This window comes from Bos indicus x Bos taurus, chromosome 6, assembly GCF_003369695.1.
Source record: "Bos indicus x Bos taurus breed Angus x Brahman F1 hybrid chromosome 6, Bos_hybrid_MaternalHap_v2.0, whole genome shotgun sequence".
NCBI lineage: Eukaryota > Metazoa > Chordata > Mammalia > Artiodactyla > Bovidae > Bos > Bos indicus x Bos taurus.
In genome coordinates this window covers 71,026,133-71,043,676 of record NC_040081.1, presented here as the reverse complement: position 1 = coordinate 71,043,676, position 17,544 = coordinate 71,026,133, and the positions used below count along the sequence as shown (strand labels likewise).

The window sequence follows — 17,544 nt, the reverse complement described above, 5'->3', positions numbered from 1 at the left end:
TTAAGGAAAATATTGAGGAAAGCTATATAACTTTATTCAAGTAAATAAAAAGACCTGTACTTGAAGCTAAACATATATAGGATAACTCCTTTCCTTTCAGTCTAGTGGGAGAAAGTTTCTATAAAATACTTTAGGGTAGAGGTAAAATCACTGTTAAGGTGAGAATAATCAGTCTTGCCTGAACGAAGAGGCAGAACTTTGAGGAATTAACTTGAACACATTTAAAGGCCAAATTTACAGATGGATAAGGTGAGCTAAAGATTTTCTGTTTGCAGAGACTTTGAAGGTTTGATCATGTTTTTAGGGGACCAAAAATACTATGGTTGTGGGAAACCTTGGAGAAAGAAGACCTCATAATAATGCTGTCAGAATTACCCAGACCTCACTGGGCTCTGACATCTATGAGCTGCTATTATTGAGGTCATCACAAGGCTGAGTACTTCCAACCTGAGTGTAACATGAAGTAAAGTTGCTTTAATGAGTGTGATCCAGTGGTAGAATTGGCATTGATATTTGATTTCCATGTATTTCTTACACTTGAGTAAAAATGCTGGTTTTAAATGATTACTTCACAGTAACTGTATGATCCTGGGCATATTCTCTTTTTTGCCTGAGTTGTCACACCTATAAAATGAAAAATAATAAGATCTACTTCATAGGAATAAAATGAAATTTCATAAATGTTTCCAATGATGTGTAGCATGTAAATATACAATAATGGCTCTAAATTTTACCTCTACACATGTCTTCAGATATTTCATAGATACTAATTCACTGGTGCTTATTTCCTGCTTACTCTTTTCTAGAGGAGTAGAACTAGATCTGTCTCACTTCCTCTAGTATATGTCCTTTAAAATGTCAAACAAGCAATTTCACCATATTTAAATTCTCCCCAAACCATCTCTCCACCCAAACTAATATCTCATGTTATATTACATGGTAACTTGGAAATTCTTTTCGATTTTTCTTTTGCTTCCTTACTCCAAGTCTGATTTACTTAGAATTGCTAGTTCTGCCTATTAATCCTCAGACCCACACTGCTGTGTTAACACTGCCACTGCTGTGGATTTTTAGCCTAGGATATTGCAGTTGCCTCCTAAATGGTCATCTGGCCTCCAGTCTTGTTTGGCATACAGTAAGTTTTCAGTAGCTTTTGTTAAATGAATTGTTTTACCAAGCATTGATTCTTTCATTACTCAGTTGCTGGAATGGTCTTACTAATAATCAGTTCTGTTCATGGCATTTCTTTGCTTAAAACCTTTCAGTACCTTTCACTGTTTAATAACTTTCACTAAAACTAAAATCCTTTTGTGTAGTATAAATACTTAATGATTTTTTTTCTGAATACTTATTATTCTGAACTGCCCACCACCCACACCCCCAACTCCAGCATACTTGGGCACAGAAATCCTGTATTCTAGCCACGTTAGCCATGCTGAGCTACTTGTGATAGGTTTTCATCTTTGTAAAAGTTTCCTGTGTCTGGAATGGTCTTCTCACACACCACTACCCCGCCTTTCTCACTCAGTCTTCATGATTCAATTTAGCACACTTAGGAGTTTCCATAGGATTTAGGTGAATTTCTTGAAAGGGGTTATCTTTGTCCAGTATTCCTAGCCCTTGTTAGCACAGTCTCTATCATTCTAACAAAGAGTTTAGTGTTTGGTGAGGGGGTCAGTTAATTTCTATTACATTTCTTAAGAGGTTTTTTTTTTTTTTTTTTTTGGTATTTCTTCCCAGTACTAATATGGAATAAATGCTACTTCTTTACTGAAAAAAATTAAATTAATAGAATTATCCTCTGACCTTTTGGGAAAGTAGTATACTTTGTTTAAACAAAAACTGAATTCTAAAGTCTGACTTCACAAAAGCATATAGTTAGAAGTGTTACAGAATGATTAGTTGCTCTGTAAATAATTGTATTTATTTTACAAGTTCTTAGTGCAGCAAAAATTTGCTCCTGGTTACTGCTTCACATAGAACAGTGGGAATTATTCATTTAGCACATATATTTTGAGCACTTACTGTTTGTTAGGTGTTATGCTTAAAAGTGCTTAGATGAAAAAATTTGGGCTCTGCTATTAAGCCCACAGCCCAGTGAAGAGATAGATATGCAGGCGAGTAGTTACAGCTCTGTATTGAAGGCTGGGATAGAGGAGTAAAGAGGAAGAATGTGTGGGTAAGCCTGAGGGTAGAGAGATTTTCATCTTTAGATTTCTGTTTATAATTTAAAGCTTACAGGAGATGGATAACTTTCTCCTATTCAGTAATTTTTAATAATTTGTATTTATATTTTATATGTACTTTCACAAACTATCTCAGTAATAATAATAGCCTTGTAAGGGAAACACAAATTCTTGATAAATATTAGATTCAGTAAAACTTGAGATTTGAACGTAATTTGTCTTAAAAACAGATATGTGAAGTGCTTAATATGTAAAAGTTTCTTTTAGTGGTTAAGCCAAGAATTAAAATTACTGTCCTAATTAACTATATTAGAAACCTAGAATATGAACATTCATTACCATTTGTAGTCACAGAAGTACGTGATCTGTGGTCCTGTCCATATTGAGCATTGTATTAAACTATTTGTGTAGTTAAATGGATTGTTTGAAAGCTGCTTATGTAATTTTTTATTCCATCAGAGTATCTAGAAACAAATCTGAAAAGAAACGTAGAGATCAGTTTAATGTTCTCATTAAAGAACTGGGATCCATGCTTCCTGGTAATGCTAGAAAGATGGACAAATCTACTGTTCTACAGAAGAGCATCGATTTTTTACGAAAACATAAAGGTACATTTTTAACTTTGTAAAATGGATTTAAAAAAAAAAATAACAGATTCTCTCTTAAAGCATAATGCGATAGAATCTTGGCAGTGATGATTGAGACTGGGTGCTTCCTAACCTTTTTTCAAGAGAAAGAAACAATTGCCTTTTAATGATTCCCTGGTATGTTCTTTCTTTCATTCAACAAACATTTATTTAGTGCCTACTATATCCATGGTTTCCCTGATGGTTCAGACGGTAAAGAATCTCCCCGCAATGCGGGAGACCTGGGTTCAGTTCCTGGGTTGGGAAGATCCCCTGGAGGAGGGCATGGTGACCCGCTCCAGTATTCTTGCCTGGAGAATCCCTGTGGACAGAGGAGCCTGGTGGGCTACAGTCCATGAGGTCACACAGAGTCGGACATGACTGAGCAACTAACACATGTAGCCTAGATTCTTGTGGTGCAGGGTAATAGTTCTGACCCTCAAGTAACTCAAACCAAGGAAGGCAAATAATATATAAATAGCTAATTACAATGCAAGTAATTAATGTGAGTGGTGCTTGTAAAGAATATTTATGTGAGAATACAGAGGAAAGAATGTGTCAGAGAAGTCTTAAAACCAGTTGATTTTTCAACTGAGTCTTCCTTTTATCTTAAGGAAAACAGCATTTCACATGGAGGGAGTAGCATATGTAAAACCAGAGAAGCAAGGAGAGGTCAGTTTAACTGGAGCATAGAATTGAGTTGGAAAGTTAGGAGTGTATTTGGAAGAGAATGGAGTCAGATCATGAGATATGTAATTTAAACAGATTACTTCAATGACTAGGAAATAAACATGGTTTTAAAGTGATTATTTGTTAAAGAAAATCACTTTGAGTAAATATGTCATGGAAAGGAAATTTTAGAGAATAGTAAGTATTTTGGTACTTAACAGATGCTACTTAATAGAAAATAGGTGAAAAACTTGTAGAAGGACATTTCCTTTTTCAGATGCAAATAAACTACAGAACTTCTCAAAAGAGAATTTGTAACTAGTGCTTTTGTTTCTCGATAGCTCACTCTGTAATATATTACTAGCCTGGTTTATGCTTCACCACTGTTTAAAATTATTTTTATTAATACCATGACCCCCACCCTCTCTGCTGCCAATAAAGCAGTAGCTCTTTCTTGAACCTCATCCTCTTCTGCATCTCTGAAGCACTGGAAATTTTTACCTGCCCTCCACTGGCTTGCTTTTTCCTTGTTCTGAGATACACTGGACTTCTTCATTCACCTCCCTGTCCCAACCGAGCTAACTTCTTTCCTTTCTGCCCTCTGAACATGACATTTCTCTAGGTCTTATTTTGTGTTCATGCTTTCTCCATGCTCTTACCCTTGGTTTTGCCTCTCTGTTAAACTACTAAGTCTGTATTTTTAGATGCAGACTTTACAGTTTTTCATTTCCAGGTAACTTCTGGATCTTTGGTTTTAAATGTTCTCAGGCTCAACACATCTAAAATTGAATTCATTTTCATTTTGTCAAGTCATCTCTTTATTTCAGTTTTCCATTTTCACACCACAATCCTTTCACTCCCCTGGGACTCAAACCTGAGAAGAGTTTTGCATTTTTTCATCTTCTTTAGTGTACTGTATCACAGTTGCCAAATTTTGTTGATTCTTCTGGTAATGTGTCAAAATTTCTGGTTAACAAAATTTACTGCCTACGGTATCATTACATTTTATCTCTACAAATGGTATTCTCACTAATTTCTTTGTCCCTTGTTAGTGTACTCATTCCTTAGACATTGTAGCAGTTCAGTAAATGATTGTTGAATGAAATGAAATGATATGCATGCATAATTATTTCCCCTTGACAATCGAGGGTTAATTTTGGCATTTAGATTTTTTTTAAAGTTGGGCTTATGGTTCTCACAAAATTAAAATTTACCTGAAATTGAAAGGTAATTCTTACATACTTATTACTCTAAAAATTAACCTGGGTTTAGCTAAACTTGATGGAATTTGTTTATGGATTTAAGTCCTTTTTTCTGAATGTATATAATTGATGTGAATTTGAAAAGCATGTATAGTCCACAGAATTAGTAGCTGTAATTGTTCATATCTAATACAGACATTTCCAATATGCCAGATTTGGGGTGCCAATTTTTTATGCTGTATTTATACATCTGGTAATAGAGAAATCAAAACAACTTAGTCCATATTTTCCACTGTAAGACAGAGTATATTTTGTAGAGTAAAATCTATGATATGTATTTTAATTTTACTTGGTTGTTTTAATATGTCTGCATTTAAATATGGAAAAATATTGCCTAAGTACAGATTTCATCATTTATGAATAGCTTTTTATAACAATCCATTAGAAATACGTTGCAAAATAAACTGTAATAATTGTGTTAAAATACGTGCTGAAAGCTAGGGAATCTCCAACTTTTGACCAGCATCCTGCCACTAAGAAAACATGCCAGAGACACAGAGCAGAATCTCTCTGGGTTTATTACTATAAAGTTTTTGCCTAGAATTTTAATTTAGTCTCTTTGATTAGGAATAGAACACCTTAGACTGGGAAGAATCTTTGCCTGGCAATAGGCAGGCCTAAAATAATTTTTTTTTAAAAGCTGACTGATCTCCTTGGCTCCTTTTCCTCCAGGTTTATGTCCTTAGGTCTCTTCTAGGTACTACTGTTTGAAAGGCAAAGAAAGGGGAAAGAATGTATTTCTAATGCTTGATCTAGTCTGCTTATTCTGATTCTTATTTGATCATTGTGTAAAGCAGGAAGTAATCTCAGGCCAGTCAGGAGCAAAGGTTCTCAAAGCTCCCCAGAGAAAATTCAGAGACTGGCATTTTCAAGAGACTGTCTTAAAGTTATCCAAATTATTCAAGCAGATGACCTGATACATTAGCTCAATATTTCATCATACCAAAATTTGGACCTCCTGATACCTACCTAGACCAGTAAATGTTATTGACTATGGCTCTCCTCTTTAATTAGTGCCACTAATGTGTCAATCTGTTTACAGAAATCACTGCACAGTCAGACGCTAGTGAAATTCGACAGGACTGGAAACCTACATTCCTTAGTAATGAAGAGTTTACACAATTAATGCTAGAGGTATGTCCAGATTAATATTTGAAAAGTTTTATATTCTTAAGAAATCACAGGGGTTACCAATTCTAGTATAGGTTTAACAATATTAGTTTAATACTGAAAAATCTTAATTCAGTGTAAGTCAACCAACTATTCATTTAAAATTAACTGATGTAAGTATTGTAATAAAATAGTACTATATGTGGTAAAATAATGCCAAATCTTTGTGCTTTCAATATCATCTGAATTTTTGAGAGGCTTAATAAGTCAGAAACCTATACCAAGTTCTCTACCTGAACAACACTAACATTTAAATGAAAAATAAAATATATTATTCATCACATAGTAAATATTATGAAATGTATTTTACTGGACAGTAGGATTTTTTCCAACAAATTAAAATCCACCTAAACACAGCATAAAATGATACTAAATGAAGTATTTTGAAAATATTAAAATAATGAAATATACATTGAAAGGCAGCTCTTCTCATTTTAAATAGAAACTTCTAAAAGGTTTTCCTTCTAAAAATAGATGTTCTTCCATGACAGAATTATTTTTGAATACAGTTCAGATCATACTTGCTTAGAATTGCAAAACTTAATATGTCACACAATCAGTTATAAAATCCACAAAAATTTTGAGTCACTCATAACTATCAGTTTTACTTTTTAAACATTTCCAATTTAGATTAATAAGGATATCTTCATGCACACAGAGTTCAGTATCAGATTTCTATGAAAGCTTTTTTTTCCCTCCAAAAAACTAATAATAAATAAAGGTGGTATTATACTTGGGTGTTAACAGTTAAGGACAAGAGAAGTAGATAAGCAAAAGAAGCTAGAGACAGAAGGAGGAGAAGAAAACAATTGAAGTAGAGATTGTTAAATAATTTGCATTTCTTATTCTGTTTGTTCAGGTTTGTTATTTTAGACTTTAAGCATATATCTCTGTGGTATATGTATATGTAAGAACCATGTCTCAACTGTCTTTGAATGTTGACTAAAGTCCAAAGCAACAATATTTTGCAAATTATTGAATTATTTTTCCGTTTTTACTAGGTAGAACAGTTAATTGCTGGATTAAGTCTTTATATATTCAGCAGAAATGTCACCATATGAAAATTTATTTGAGTGTAAATACACTTATATATACTTAAAGCCATGCTTAACATCTGAAAAAATAACTGAGCACATCTTACATACTATTACCTCAGTGAATCCTCACAGTAATCTTATGAAGATACTCTATTAGTATCCCTTTCTTACTTTCAGATGAGGAAATTGAGCAAAGGGATTATGAAATTTGCTCAAAATAAAACTAATCCTGAGCCAGGATTCACTGCAGGAAAACTAGCCTCTGACCCCTGTGGGCCTAGCCCCTGTGCCCCTGCTGCTCGTGGCACTTCTTTTCAGTGAAAGTTAGCTGTGGCACAGAGCTTTTAGCTTGGTAACCAGCAGTTAGCTCTTTAAATTAGTGGACACAAGTTACAAACCAAATAATAGTTCCAGTTAATTTTTTCTTCTCTAAAAAGGAGTTTGAAATTGTCCAGAATTATCTCTTTAGATTAATACATTTATGAAAAGGTATAAACAAGTTAATGTTTGCAACCCCAAGAAGAAATCAACTCATTTAATTGTTCTTTAAATTTTTCTTTATTTCTCAGTGCCATGATTCACTACCATCTGTGTTATCATAAATCCTTTTTAAAACCTTTTTCTTCATTTGGTTGTGTTGGGTCTTAGTTGCAGCATGTGGGATCCTCTTTGTGGTGCATGGACTCTCTAGCTTGTGGCATGCAGGCTCTGGGGTGCAAGGGCTCAGGTTGTGGCTAGCAAGCTTAGTTGCTACCAGGCACATGGGATCTTACTTCCCTGACTAGGAATTGAACCTGTGTCCCCTGCACTGCACAGTGGATTTTTAACGACTAGACACCAGGGAAGTCCCAGTCATAAACTCTTTACTTACCCTGTTTTATTGGTATGAAATTTTCTTTTCTTAATAATTTTTCTTCATTTATTTTTTTGACTTTTTCCACACTGAGCGGCATGCAGGATCTTATTTCTCTAACCAGGGATCGAACCCACACCCCCTGCAGTGGAAGTGCAGAATCCTAACTGCTAGAAAAGTCCCCCAAAATTTTCTTATAAATTCATAAATTAATGTATTATCTATATTTAAGGAACTTAGGAAGGTAAATTACCTATTCAATAAAAAGCTAAATTGAAAAGAATTGTCTTCAAATTTTTCTTTACAGTGAACAGATTTTAACTTAATTGTGAAGACACATGTAGTACATATGTAGTATTAAAAATAACTAAATCAAAGAGTCTAGAGATTATAATCTTATATAACAGAATATTTAAACATGTTAATTTTGAAACTGTAAATTAGTTTTCTCATGATTATCCTCACAGCTTTTGAAATTACATTCCTGAAAAATACTACATTTACTAACCTTTAATATGTCAAACATACTTTTGATTTTTAGTGAATATTTGTAACTGCTAAGTAGGCATTTTAATGTTCATATGCCAAGATTGAAGGCTATGTATAATTGTGTGTATTGTAACCTGGGTTCAGCTAACCTAGTTGTGTTATTGTTGGCTTATCATGTTGATCAGATTACAGTTAGGCAATCTGGATGCCCTTTTCAGCATAATTTCAGATGTAGGTTTTGTCTAGGAATGTTAGAGCTGCTAGCAGAAGAGCTGGGGTCATTCAGCTCAAACTCTTCATTTTATGGATGATGCCTGGAGAGATTGTAGCTTGTCCAGTCAGCTAATTAATCAAAGAACTGAGACTAAGATCTTAAAATTCACTTATACCTTGTGTGTTGGCTGTCTCTCTTCATTCTTCCATTGCCACCCATCCCTCTCCCTCTTGTTTCTGATGCTTAAGGAATATTCCTTGCTACCCTTGTTGGGGATGTTGAGGTTAACCAAGGAAATAAGGGCAATTTAGCCTTACTAGACCTCTGTGCCAAGTTATCTCTGTATGGAGTCATATCCTGGTACAGAGTTCTTTCCTCTTGACAGCTGGCAGCTCTCCCCAGTACTCTACAAGGGAAGGGCCAGGGCCCTGCCTGCCTCATCTCAAGGAGGTTCTGTCCCCTTCCTTGGGACTTCCATCCCCTCTTGCCAGATTAAGTACTCACTAAGTAAACAATCAAGATGTATACAGGCCTCTTGATATGTGCAAAGTAGATGTAAAGTAGATGTCAAATAGGAAGATGAGTTTTAACTAATGAGCCTTTTCCCTCCTATCATACAATGTGGACAAGGGATAACCTTCACAGTCTTCAGTCTTGGGATAAGGACGTCCTTCTGTCTTGTTCGGCATCTCTTGAGTCTTCCTCCTCAAAGCCCCTCCCATTTTTGGTATACGTACCTACCTGCTTGGCAAATTACATCCTGCCATTCAAAAGAAATTTGAACTCTGGATCCTTTCTTGTGTTAAGACTTGGTGCAGTGCTGATGCAGGCCTTTCTCTGCTGAATCTTTACCCGCTTCAGAAGAGAAAGGGGCAGGCTCTGCTTCTGGGAGTGGGATCAGGTCATTAAGAGTTCTGGTTTTAGTTTATTCACTTCACAGAAGAGAGCTACATCCTAATTCCTAGTAGATCTCCCAGGAACAAGTAGAGTAGAGATCATTGTAGAGATCATCACAGTAATTTGCTTTCAAAGATGACACAGTCTAGCTTCACATGAGAAAAGCATGTTCTTAACATCATTTTGACCCTTTTCCTTAGGAAACAATATTGGCGTAATTGTACTAAAGAGTTTTTGTGAAAATTTCATGCATTTGCTTAAATTATAAGGTTTCATCCCTTCCCCTTACATTAGCAAAGAATGAGTTTGTCTGAGCCATTTTGGACGGCAGGTATCTGCTCAAATTCTCCCTCAATAAAAGGGGAGGTGGGGGATGCCTTTTTCCATACAGTCACCATATACCTCAACAGTTACTAGAATTAGAGGGAGGTTGCTCTAACTCTCAGATACATGAGTAACATACAAGTATTTCTTATTTGCCATGTGCCACACATATGTCAGGTGCTGCAGATATACAATATTGCAGATACAATATAGTTCTTACCAGAATTGTATCCTTTGAGAGAGAGCCCTGTACTTACAACAAGAAATTCAGATTTAGTGTGATAACTATTTGATAGAAGAGGAACTCCTCTGATGATATACTTTATCTGCTGTATATCTTTAGTATCTTTTCATTTTTAAGTTACTTTTTTTGTTTATGGCTTCTCTGGGTCTTGGTTGCTGCGTGCTGGCTTGCTCTAGTTGCAGCGAGTAGGGGCTGTGCTCTCGTTGCAGTGCGTGGCTTCTCATTGCCATGGCCTGTCTTGTGGAGTGTGGGCTGTAGGCATGTGGGCTCAGTAGTTGTAACTCATGGGCTTAGTGTACCTCATGGCATGTGGATCTTCCTCACCCAGAAATCAAACCCATGTCCCCTGCCTTGGCAGGAGAATTCTCAGACACTGGACCACCAGGGAAGTCTTCAACATTTTTTCCATTGGATCTTCTTTTCCTCAGCCTGAAAATATATTTCAGTTGCTTTTTCTAAAAATAAGACTTCCCTTGATACTTGTCCTCTCAAAATGTGTCCTTTCATGAACTTGAACAAAGTGTTTTATAATAGCCTTCTGATGATCCACCCATCTCTAAACTCACTGTAGTATGAGTCTCCTTCCTGTTGACATAACTCTTGAAAGTCAGCAAAATTCAGTCCTCATTTTTTTATTCCTTGTCTTGTTTGATCCCATTTTTTACTGAACCATCCGTTTTCCTCCTCACTCACTTTGCCATGCTTTTTCCCATTGACTTCATCAACAGCAGTGTATTCTGTCCTGTCTTTGTCATTTTCTCTGGCACTTTCGCTCCTCCTCATCTCTGTACATAGATGATACCCCAAACATTTGTCTTTGGCATCCTTTTCGTTTTTGCAGATCTCATTTCTTCAGCTTCCACTTTGGTGCCTAGGATTCTCAGATGAAAAACTTTGTGAGACATGAGTAGAGTATTGCTTTTTGTTAAGTATTGTCCCCCTGTGCTGACTCCTCTCCTGAACTCTTAACATCACATTTCCTAATGCTTGCCTAAGTCCTTTCTTCTGTTTTTACTGCTACTAATTTCATTTGGATTCTCCTTAACTTCTATGATTATTCCAAAGGCCACTGAAATTTTCCTCTTAATTCACTTTTTCCTCAAAATCCATTTTACACTTTGCTTCCAGACTGCTCTTAAGCAAAGTTCATATGTCTTGCCCTGATATTCAAAGCCTAGCATGATCTGACCTCACTCTATTTTTTCAGCTTATTCCCTTTCAGTTTATTCCCCACGTATCTCCCTGTGCTTCAGTCATACACTTCTGTTAAGATTATATATGTGATGGTGATAATCTGTTCTTTTGTTGGCCAAAGACATATTGTTGATGGCATCTGTGCTTTGGAAATATTAACATCTTTAAATAAGACCATCGTTGTATAATAACATGATAAAGGTAGAAGAACATTAAGTCTCTATCTTTTAAAAACTTGCCATTCAGTAATGGTCATAGAGTGATATTTTTCTTCCAGAAGCATCTTAAAATGCACAAAGATAGATACTAAGGTATTGTAAAGGGGAAAAGCTAGTATTTTGACAGTGCCCTAGAAATTTCCAGTTCTTTGTAATTTATCTTAGATTTTTATGTCTGTCCTGTGAAATACTTTTTTCTTTTCATTTAACTGACCATTGTGTTTAATTTCAGGCTCTTGATGGTTTTTTTTTAGCAATCATGACAGATGGAAGCATAATATATGTGTCTGAGAGTGTAACTTCATTGCTTGAACATTTACCGGTAAGTATAAAAATCCTGTGATCTCCCACTTTTTAAAAAATATTGTTTCATTAATATATTTATTTTTGGAGGATAATTGATTTACAATATTGTGATGGTTTCTGCTATACATCAACATGAATCAGCCATCAGATCAGATCAGTTGCTCAGTTGTGTCCGACTCTCTGCGACCCCATGAATCACAGCACGCCAGGCCTCCCTGTCCATCACCAACTCCCGGAGTTCACTCAGACTCACGTCCATCGAGTCAGTGATGCCATCCAGCCATCTCATCCTCTGTCGTCCCCTTCTCCTCCTGCCCCCAATCCCTCCCAGCATCAGAGTCTTTTCCAATGAGTCAACTCTTCGCATGAGGTGGCCAAAGTACTGGAGTTTCAGCTTGAGCATCATTCCTTCCAAAGAAGTCCCAGGGCTGATCTCCTTCAGAATGGACTGGTTGGATCTCCTTGCAGTCCAAGGGACTCTCAAGAGTCTTCTCCGACACCACAGTTCAAAAGCATCAATTCTTCGGCGCTCAGCCTTCTTCACAGTCCAACTCTCACATCCATACATGACCACAGGAAAAACCATAGCCTTGATTAGACGAACCTTTGTTGGCAAAGTAATGTCTCTGCTTTTCAATATGCTGTCTAGGTTGGTCATAACTTTCCTTCCAAGGAGTAAGCGTCTTTTAATTTCATGGCTGCAGTCACCATCTGTAGTGATTTTGGAGCCCAGAAAAATAAAGTCTGACTCTCTTTCCACTGTTTCCCCATCTATTTCCCATGAAGTGGTGGGACTGCATGCCATGATCTTTGTTTTCTGAACGTTGAGCTTTAAGCCAATGTTTTCACTCTCCGCTTTCACTTTCATCAAGAGGCTTTTGAGTTCCTCTTCACTTTCTGCCATAAGGGTGGTGTCATCTGCATATCTGAGGTTATTGATATTTCTCCCGGCAGTCTTGATTCCAGCTTGTGTTTCTTCCAGTCCAGCGTTTCTCATGATGTACTCTGCATATAAGTTAAATAAACAGGGTGACAATATACAGCCTTGACGAATTCCTTTTCCTGTTTGGAACCAGTCTGTTGTTCCATGTCCAGTTCTAACTGTTGCTTCCTGACCTGCATACAAATTTCTCAAGAGACAGATCAGGTGGTCTGGTATTCCCATTTCTTTCAGAATTGTCCACAGTTTATTGTGATCCACACAGTCAAAGGCTTTGGCATAGTCAATAAAGCAGAAATAGATGTTTTTCTGGAACTCTCTTGCTTTTTCTATGATCCAGCAGATGTTGGCAATTTGATCCCTGGTTCCTCTGCCTTTTCTAAAACCAGCTTGAACATCAGGAAGTTCACGGTTCACATATTGCTGAAGCCTGGCTTGGAGAATTTTGAGCATTAGGTATACATATGTCCCCTCCCTCTTGAACCTCCCTCCTACCTCCCACCCCATCTTTCTCACTTAATGCCTATTTTTAAATATTCTAAAACCTTAAGAAGTGAAGCCCCAGAACACTGTTGAACAATGATCAGAGTGGGGATGAGACCTCTAAGCATGTCTTCGTTTTAGTATGGCTGTATTTTTTCAGGTCAGTCAGGACTCTCATCTGTAGTAACTAAATATTCAACTCCTACTTTCACCTCTATTCTTCCTGTCTTCTTTATTCTAATGCTGAGTTTTCACTATTAACGTTAATCAGTGTGGTGGTGATGTCACTTATTCATTGAAAATATCTTGGGAATAACTAAATTTCTACTGAGATATTTGTTGCAGCTAAATAATAATTTTCTCAAAAGAATGACTTAGAAGAACATGCTGAAAATAATAGATACAGAACTTCTGTGCTCTGTGGCTTGAGTTGATAATATTTTAATTCCCATATTCCATTTGTTCTTAATATGAGCAGAAAAGAATTATATGTAAATTTTGATTAGAATGGTGAGTATCTGAATTATGTCTTTGCTGTTTTACTTAACATATATTTATTGAACATCTATGCTACCAGATACTATGCTAGGTGCTGTGCTCCAGTTCACAGTTTTTATGAATTTGAAGTTTTTGTTGAATATGTAATATTCTCATCTAAGGTGATGTTACACAAAAATGGGTTTGCCTCTTGGTGGATGTCTCAAGCCATTGCTGCTGCTGCTAAGTCGCTTCAGTCATGTCCAACTCTGTGCGACCCCACAGACGGCAGCCCACCAGGCTCCCCCGTCCCTGGGATTCTCCAGGCAAGAACACTGGAGTGGGTTGCCATTTCCTTCTCCAATGCATGAAAGTGAAAAGGGAAAGTGAAAGTGAAGTCATGTCCAGTGTCCTACTCTTCGTGACCCCATGGACTGCAGCCTACCAGGCTCCTCCGTCCATGGGAGTTTCCAGGCAAGAGTACTGGAGTGGGGTGCCATTGCCTTCTCCGTCAAGCCATTAGACACAGCCAAGCCAAAGATTAGGAGAAGGAAGGATTTATTATTACTTGCAGCAAGTAAGAACACCAAAGATACTTTGGGAAATATCTTTCCCAAAGCAATATCTCTCCGAACAGCAAAATTAGGGAGTTTTTAAGCTAAGAATACATGTATATTCATGAAGGGACCTGAGTGGAGGAGAATTCAGTATAAAAGTAGGGCAAAGGTCAACAGCATCTAAGCTTTACTTGATTGAAGTGAGAAAGGGTCAACTTCATCATCATATTCTCCACTTAGCAGAGGGCCTTGGTTTCCTATAGAACTCGGGCATATTTTATATATATCCTTTGAGGAGGAACTGGAACTCTGCTTTCACTGCACTGTTGTTTGCCTGCCCTTTCTCTGTTCCTGTATTCCTTTGTTCCCTTAAGATCATTCATTACTAATATTCCTTCAAGGGCAAGCATTGTGGCCAGGCTTAGATTACAGAATGGCTTCTCTTATGTCAAGAAAGCTATTTCTGGTTCTCTTTCTCTGGGAACCCCCTAACTTATTGGCTTAAATGGGGTTTGGATGTAATTATTTTGAAGTTACTTATATATTACTCTTAAAATACCATCTCTTGAAAATGTGTAACGGTACAAAGTTATCTATTCTGTAAAGATTTCTTTAAAGAGATGTTGAAAAGCAGTATCTCCTTCCCTCTGATTACGCTGCTGTTTTGTACTTCATGAAGAGAATTTACTCTGTACTTAAAAGGCCAGATTCTATAAGGGAACTTTGTTTCTGAAAGCCAGGCAGTAAATAATTTGCTGATTTCTGTGTCACACAGAAAATGACTTGGCTTTACTGCTTCTCTGGGGGCAGACCAAAGGACAGACTGATAACTGAATTTTTCTGGACAATTGTTTCCTTTAGAAAAAATTTGCATAGTAAGAAAAGCCAGGGGAAGAAATCCTTTGTAGGATTATGATATGACTAAGATAAGATTGAATAATAAATAAAACAAAAGAATGACTATAACAAAACAGAAGCAGACTCACAGGTAAAGAAAAACTAGCGGTTATCAGTGTGGAAGGGGATGGGAGAGGGGTGTGATGGGGGAGGGGATTACCCATGCGAGGTATAAAAGCCAAGCAACAGGAATATATTGTCTAGCACAGGGAAATATAGCCATTATTTTGCAATAACTTTAAGTGAAGTGTAATCTATTAAAACAATTGATTCATTAATGTTGTACACCTAAAACTAATAATACTATAAATCAACTGTAATAAGGTTGAGTAATTTGAATAAATGTATAATTATAGGCTTTTAAACCTATAAACAATTTTATTGGATTTTCTTTCAGTTATGTATTTTTAAAAACTATATAATCTTTAGTCATAATCAGGGTGTAATTTACAGTGTGGTCAGACTTTTAGAATGCCTGCTTCTTGGGCACTTTTCCTGGACTTCACTGAGAATTAGATGCCTTTTCTCTCTGTTCTCATGTTACCTTATACCTGCTGCCACCATGACACTTACAGTGAATTGTAATTTTCTGTTTATTTGGATAATAATGGTAAGCTTTCTAAGTGCAGGGACTTTATCTCTGTATCCACATATGCTGGCTAATTTCTTAGTGAGGCACTTAGTAATTATTGATTGAGTATAAGAAAGTGAGTAGATTATTTGAAATAGATGTTTTAAAGATTCCTTCCTAATGCCACACTGGATCTTTAGTAAGGGAATATTTCATGGCATATTGAAATAACAAACGTGTGCAACAGACCTAGTTAGGACCCAGCTGTTAAATAATTAACATACTCCCCTCAATGAAAAGCTTTATGACCTTCTCATTGCCTTCTGGATTAAAAAAAAAAAGTTAATTTTGGAGCTATTTTTACATTTATAGAAAAATTAAGAAGATAGTACAGAGTTCCTGTATGTGCCTACCCAGCTTCCTCTGTTAGTAACATCTTCTGGGTGTTTTTAACCATTGGTGTCACCCAAAGCATGTATAGAGACCAGTAGGTGAGTTTTGGGGCAGAAGAGATTGCTGCTGATAAAGCAGACCCATTTCATTGCATACGGAGTTAATAGTATCCTTTAGTAAAACAGGTTTTTTTTGGTTCTTTTTTTTTTTTAACTGCTCTCCAGTTACGATGGATACTTTTCCTCACATCACTTACATTGCTCTATTGTATTGTTTATTTGGCTGAGCTGGGTCTTAGTTGTAGCACCTAGGATCTTTCTTGTGGTATGCAGGATTTTTTTTAGTTGTGGCATGTGGGATCTAGTTCTCCGACCAGGGATCGAACCCAGGCCCCCTGCATTGGGAGTGTAGATTCCTAGCCACTGAACCACCAAGGAAGTCCCCAGAGGATGTTTTAATATAATGAAATAAAACTTGTTTAGGATCAAACCCAACAAGGAAAAAAAAAGTGATTTTTCTCTTTTGGCCTGCCATTAATAATTAAACTGTAACAGATGCTAAGCAAAAGATTTAAAACAGTGGTGTCCCTTTCTTTCTGTTTTAACATACATAACCATTTTATCTGAAATATATTCTTGACTCTTGTCCGGAGGGGAAGAAACATTAGAAAATCTCTATAAAGCTTTAGTGTTTATAATTCAGTTCTGTTGAGAAGTTAAAATTTGCCATCTTAATCAGTGGTCAGTATGACTTAACAGTTTTTAATTAAAATTTTAAATCTAGCTGTAAAATTGCATGTCTGATTCTATAGGTCTTGGAAAAAATTTTTTCTTAATTTTGTCATGTCGTACTTATGAAACTAATTTAGGTAAATTTTAACCTATTTGTGGCTACTAATCGGGAAAGGAAATTATGGATTTTTTTTTTTTCGTTCCTGAAGTGGTTTTCTACAACAAAATGATAGGGTTGTACCACCTCCAGGGCAGAAGGGAGTTTAGACATTTTTCGCCCAGCCCCTTTGTGTTTGTTAAAAACATATATGAACCCCAGAGAATTGTTCAGTTATTTAGTGGGAATACCAAGACATAAAGTCTGTCTACTGGGAACTTAAAATTGGTAAAGTTTTACAATTCAAAATTGCTTTCCTCCCACTTGCTTAAATGTGTTCCTGAGAAGAAAGTATATTAAATTTGTTACCATGTAATACAGGGAGGAAGATTAACCATTTTACATAGCCTGACAGAGTCCAGGAATAACACTGCTATTATTAAGATATTGTATGAGCTTTTCATTATCTATTTTTCTTGAAAATTTTGAAATATAAACACAAGTGTGTATTAAGAAAGTCAGTACAATGTTTGGTGTAAATGCAGTATACAGAAATAAAAATCTAGAATTTTTAAAGTAGTTATATGATTATTTGGACTTCCCTATTTGCAAATAAATATTTTTAATAAGAAAACAAATATTTGAAATAAGTAAATAAAGCCTATCAAAAGGGCCAGAATCTTTGTTCCTTATGCTCTGTCCATAGCCC

At 36.2% G+C, this 17,544-nt stretch overlaps 1 protein-coding gene across 7 annotated transcripts in view; it reads left to right on the top strand.

Annotated features, from left to right (window-relative positions):
* CLOCK (clock circadian regulator) overlaps positions 1 to 17,544 on the top strand; it is a 111,340-nt gene that overhangs the window by 48,532 nt on the left and 45,264 nt on the right. For 6 of the 7 annotated variants that reach the window (XM_027544527.1, XM_027544530.1, XM_027544532.1 and 3 more), the window contains 3 exons: positions 2,646 to 2,794; positions 5,786 to 5,877; positions 11,616 to 11,705. In XM_027544527.1, the coding sequence (XP_027400328.1) occupies positions 2,646 to 2,794; positions 5,786 to 5,877; positions 11,616 to 11,705 (331 nt within the window). Of the gene's footprint in view, positions 1 to 2,645; positions 2,795 to 5,785; positions 5,878 to 11,615; positions 11,706 to 17,544 lie in introns of those variants that run through there. The other variant, XM_027544533.1, reaches the window with a different exon arrangement.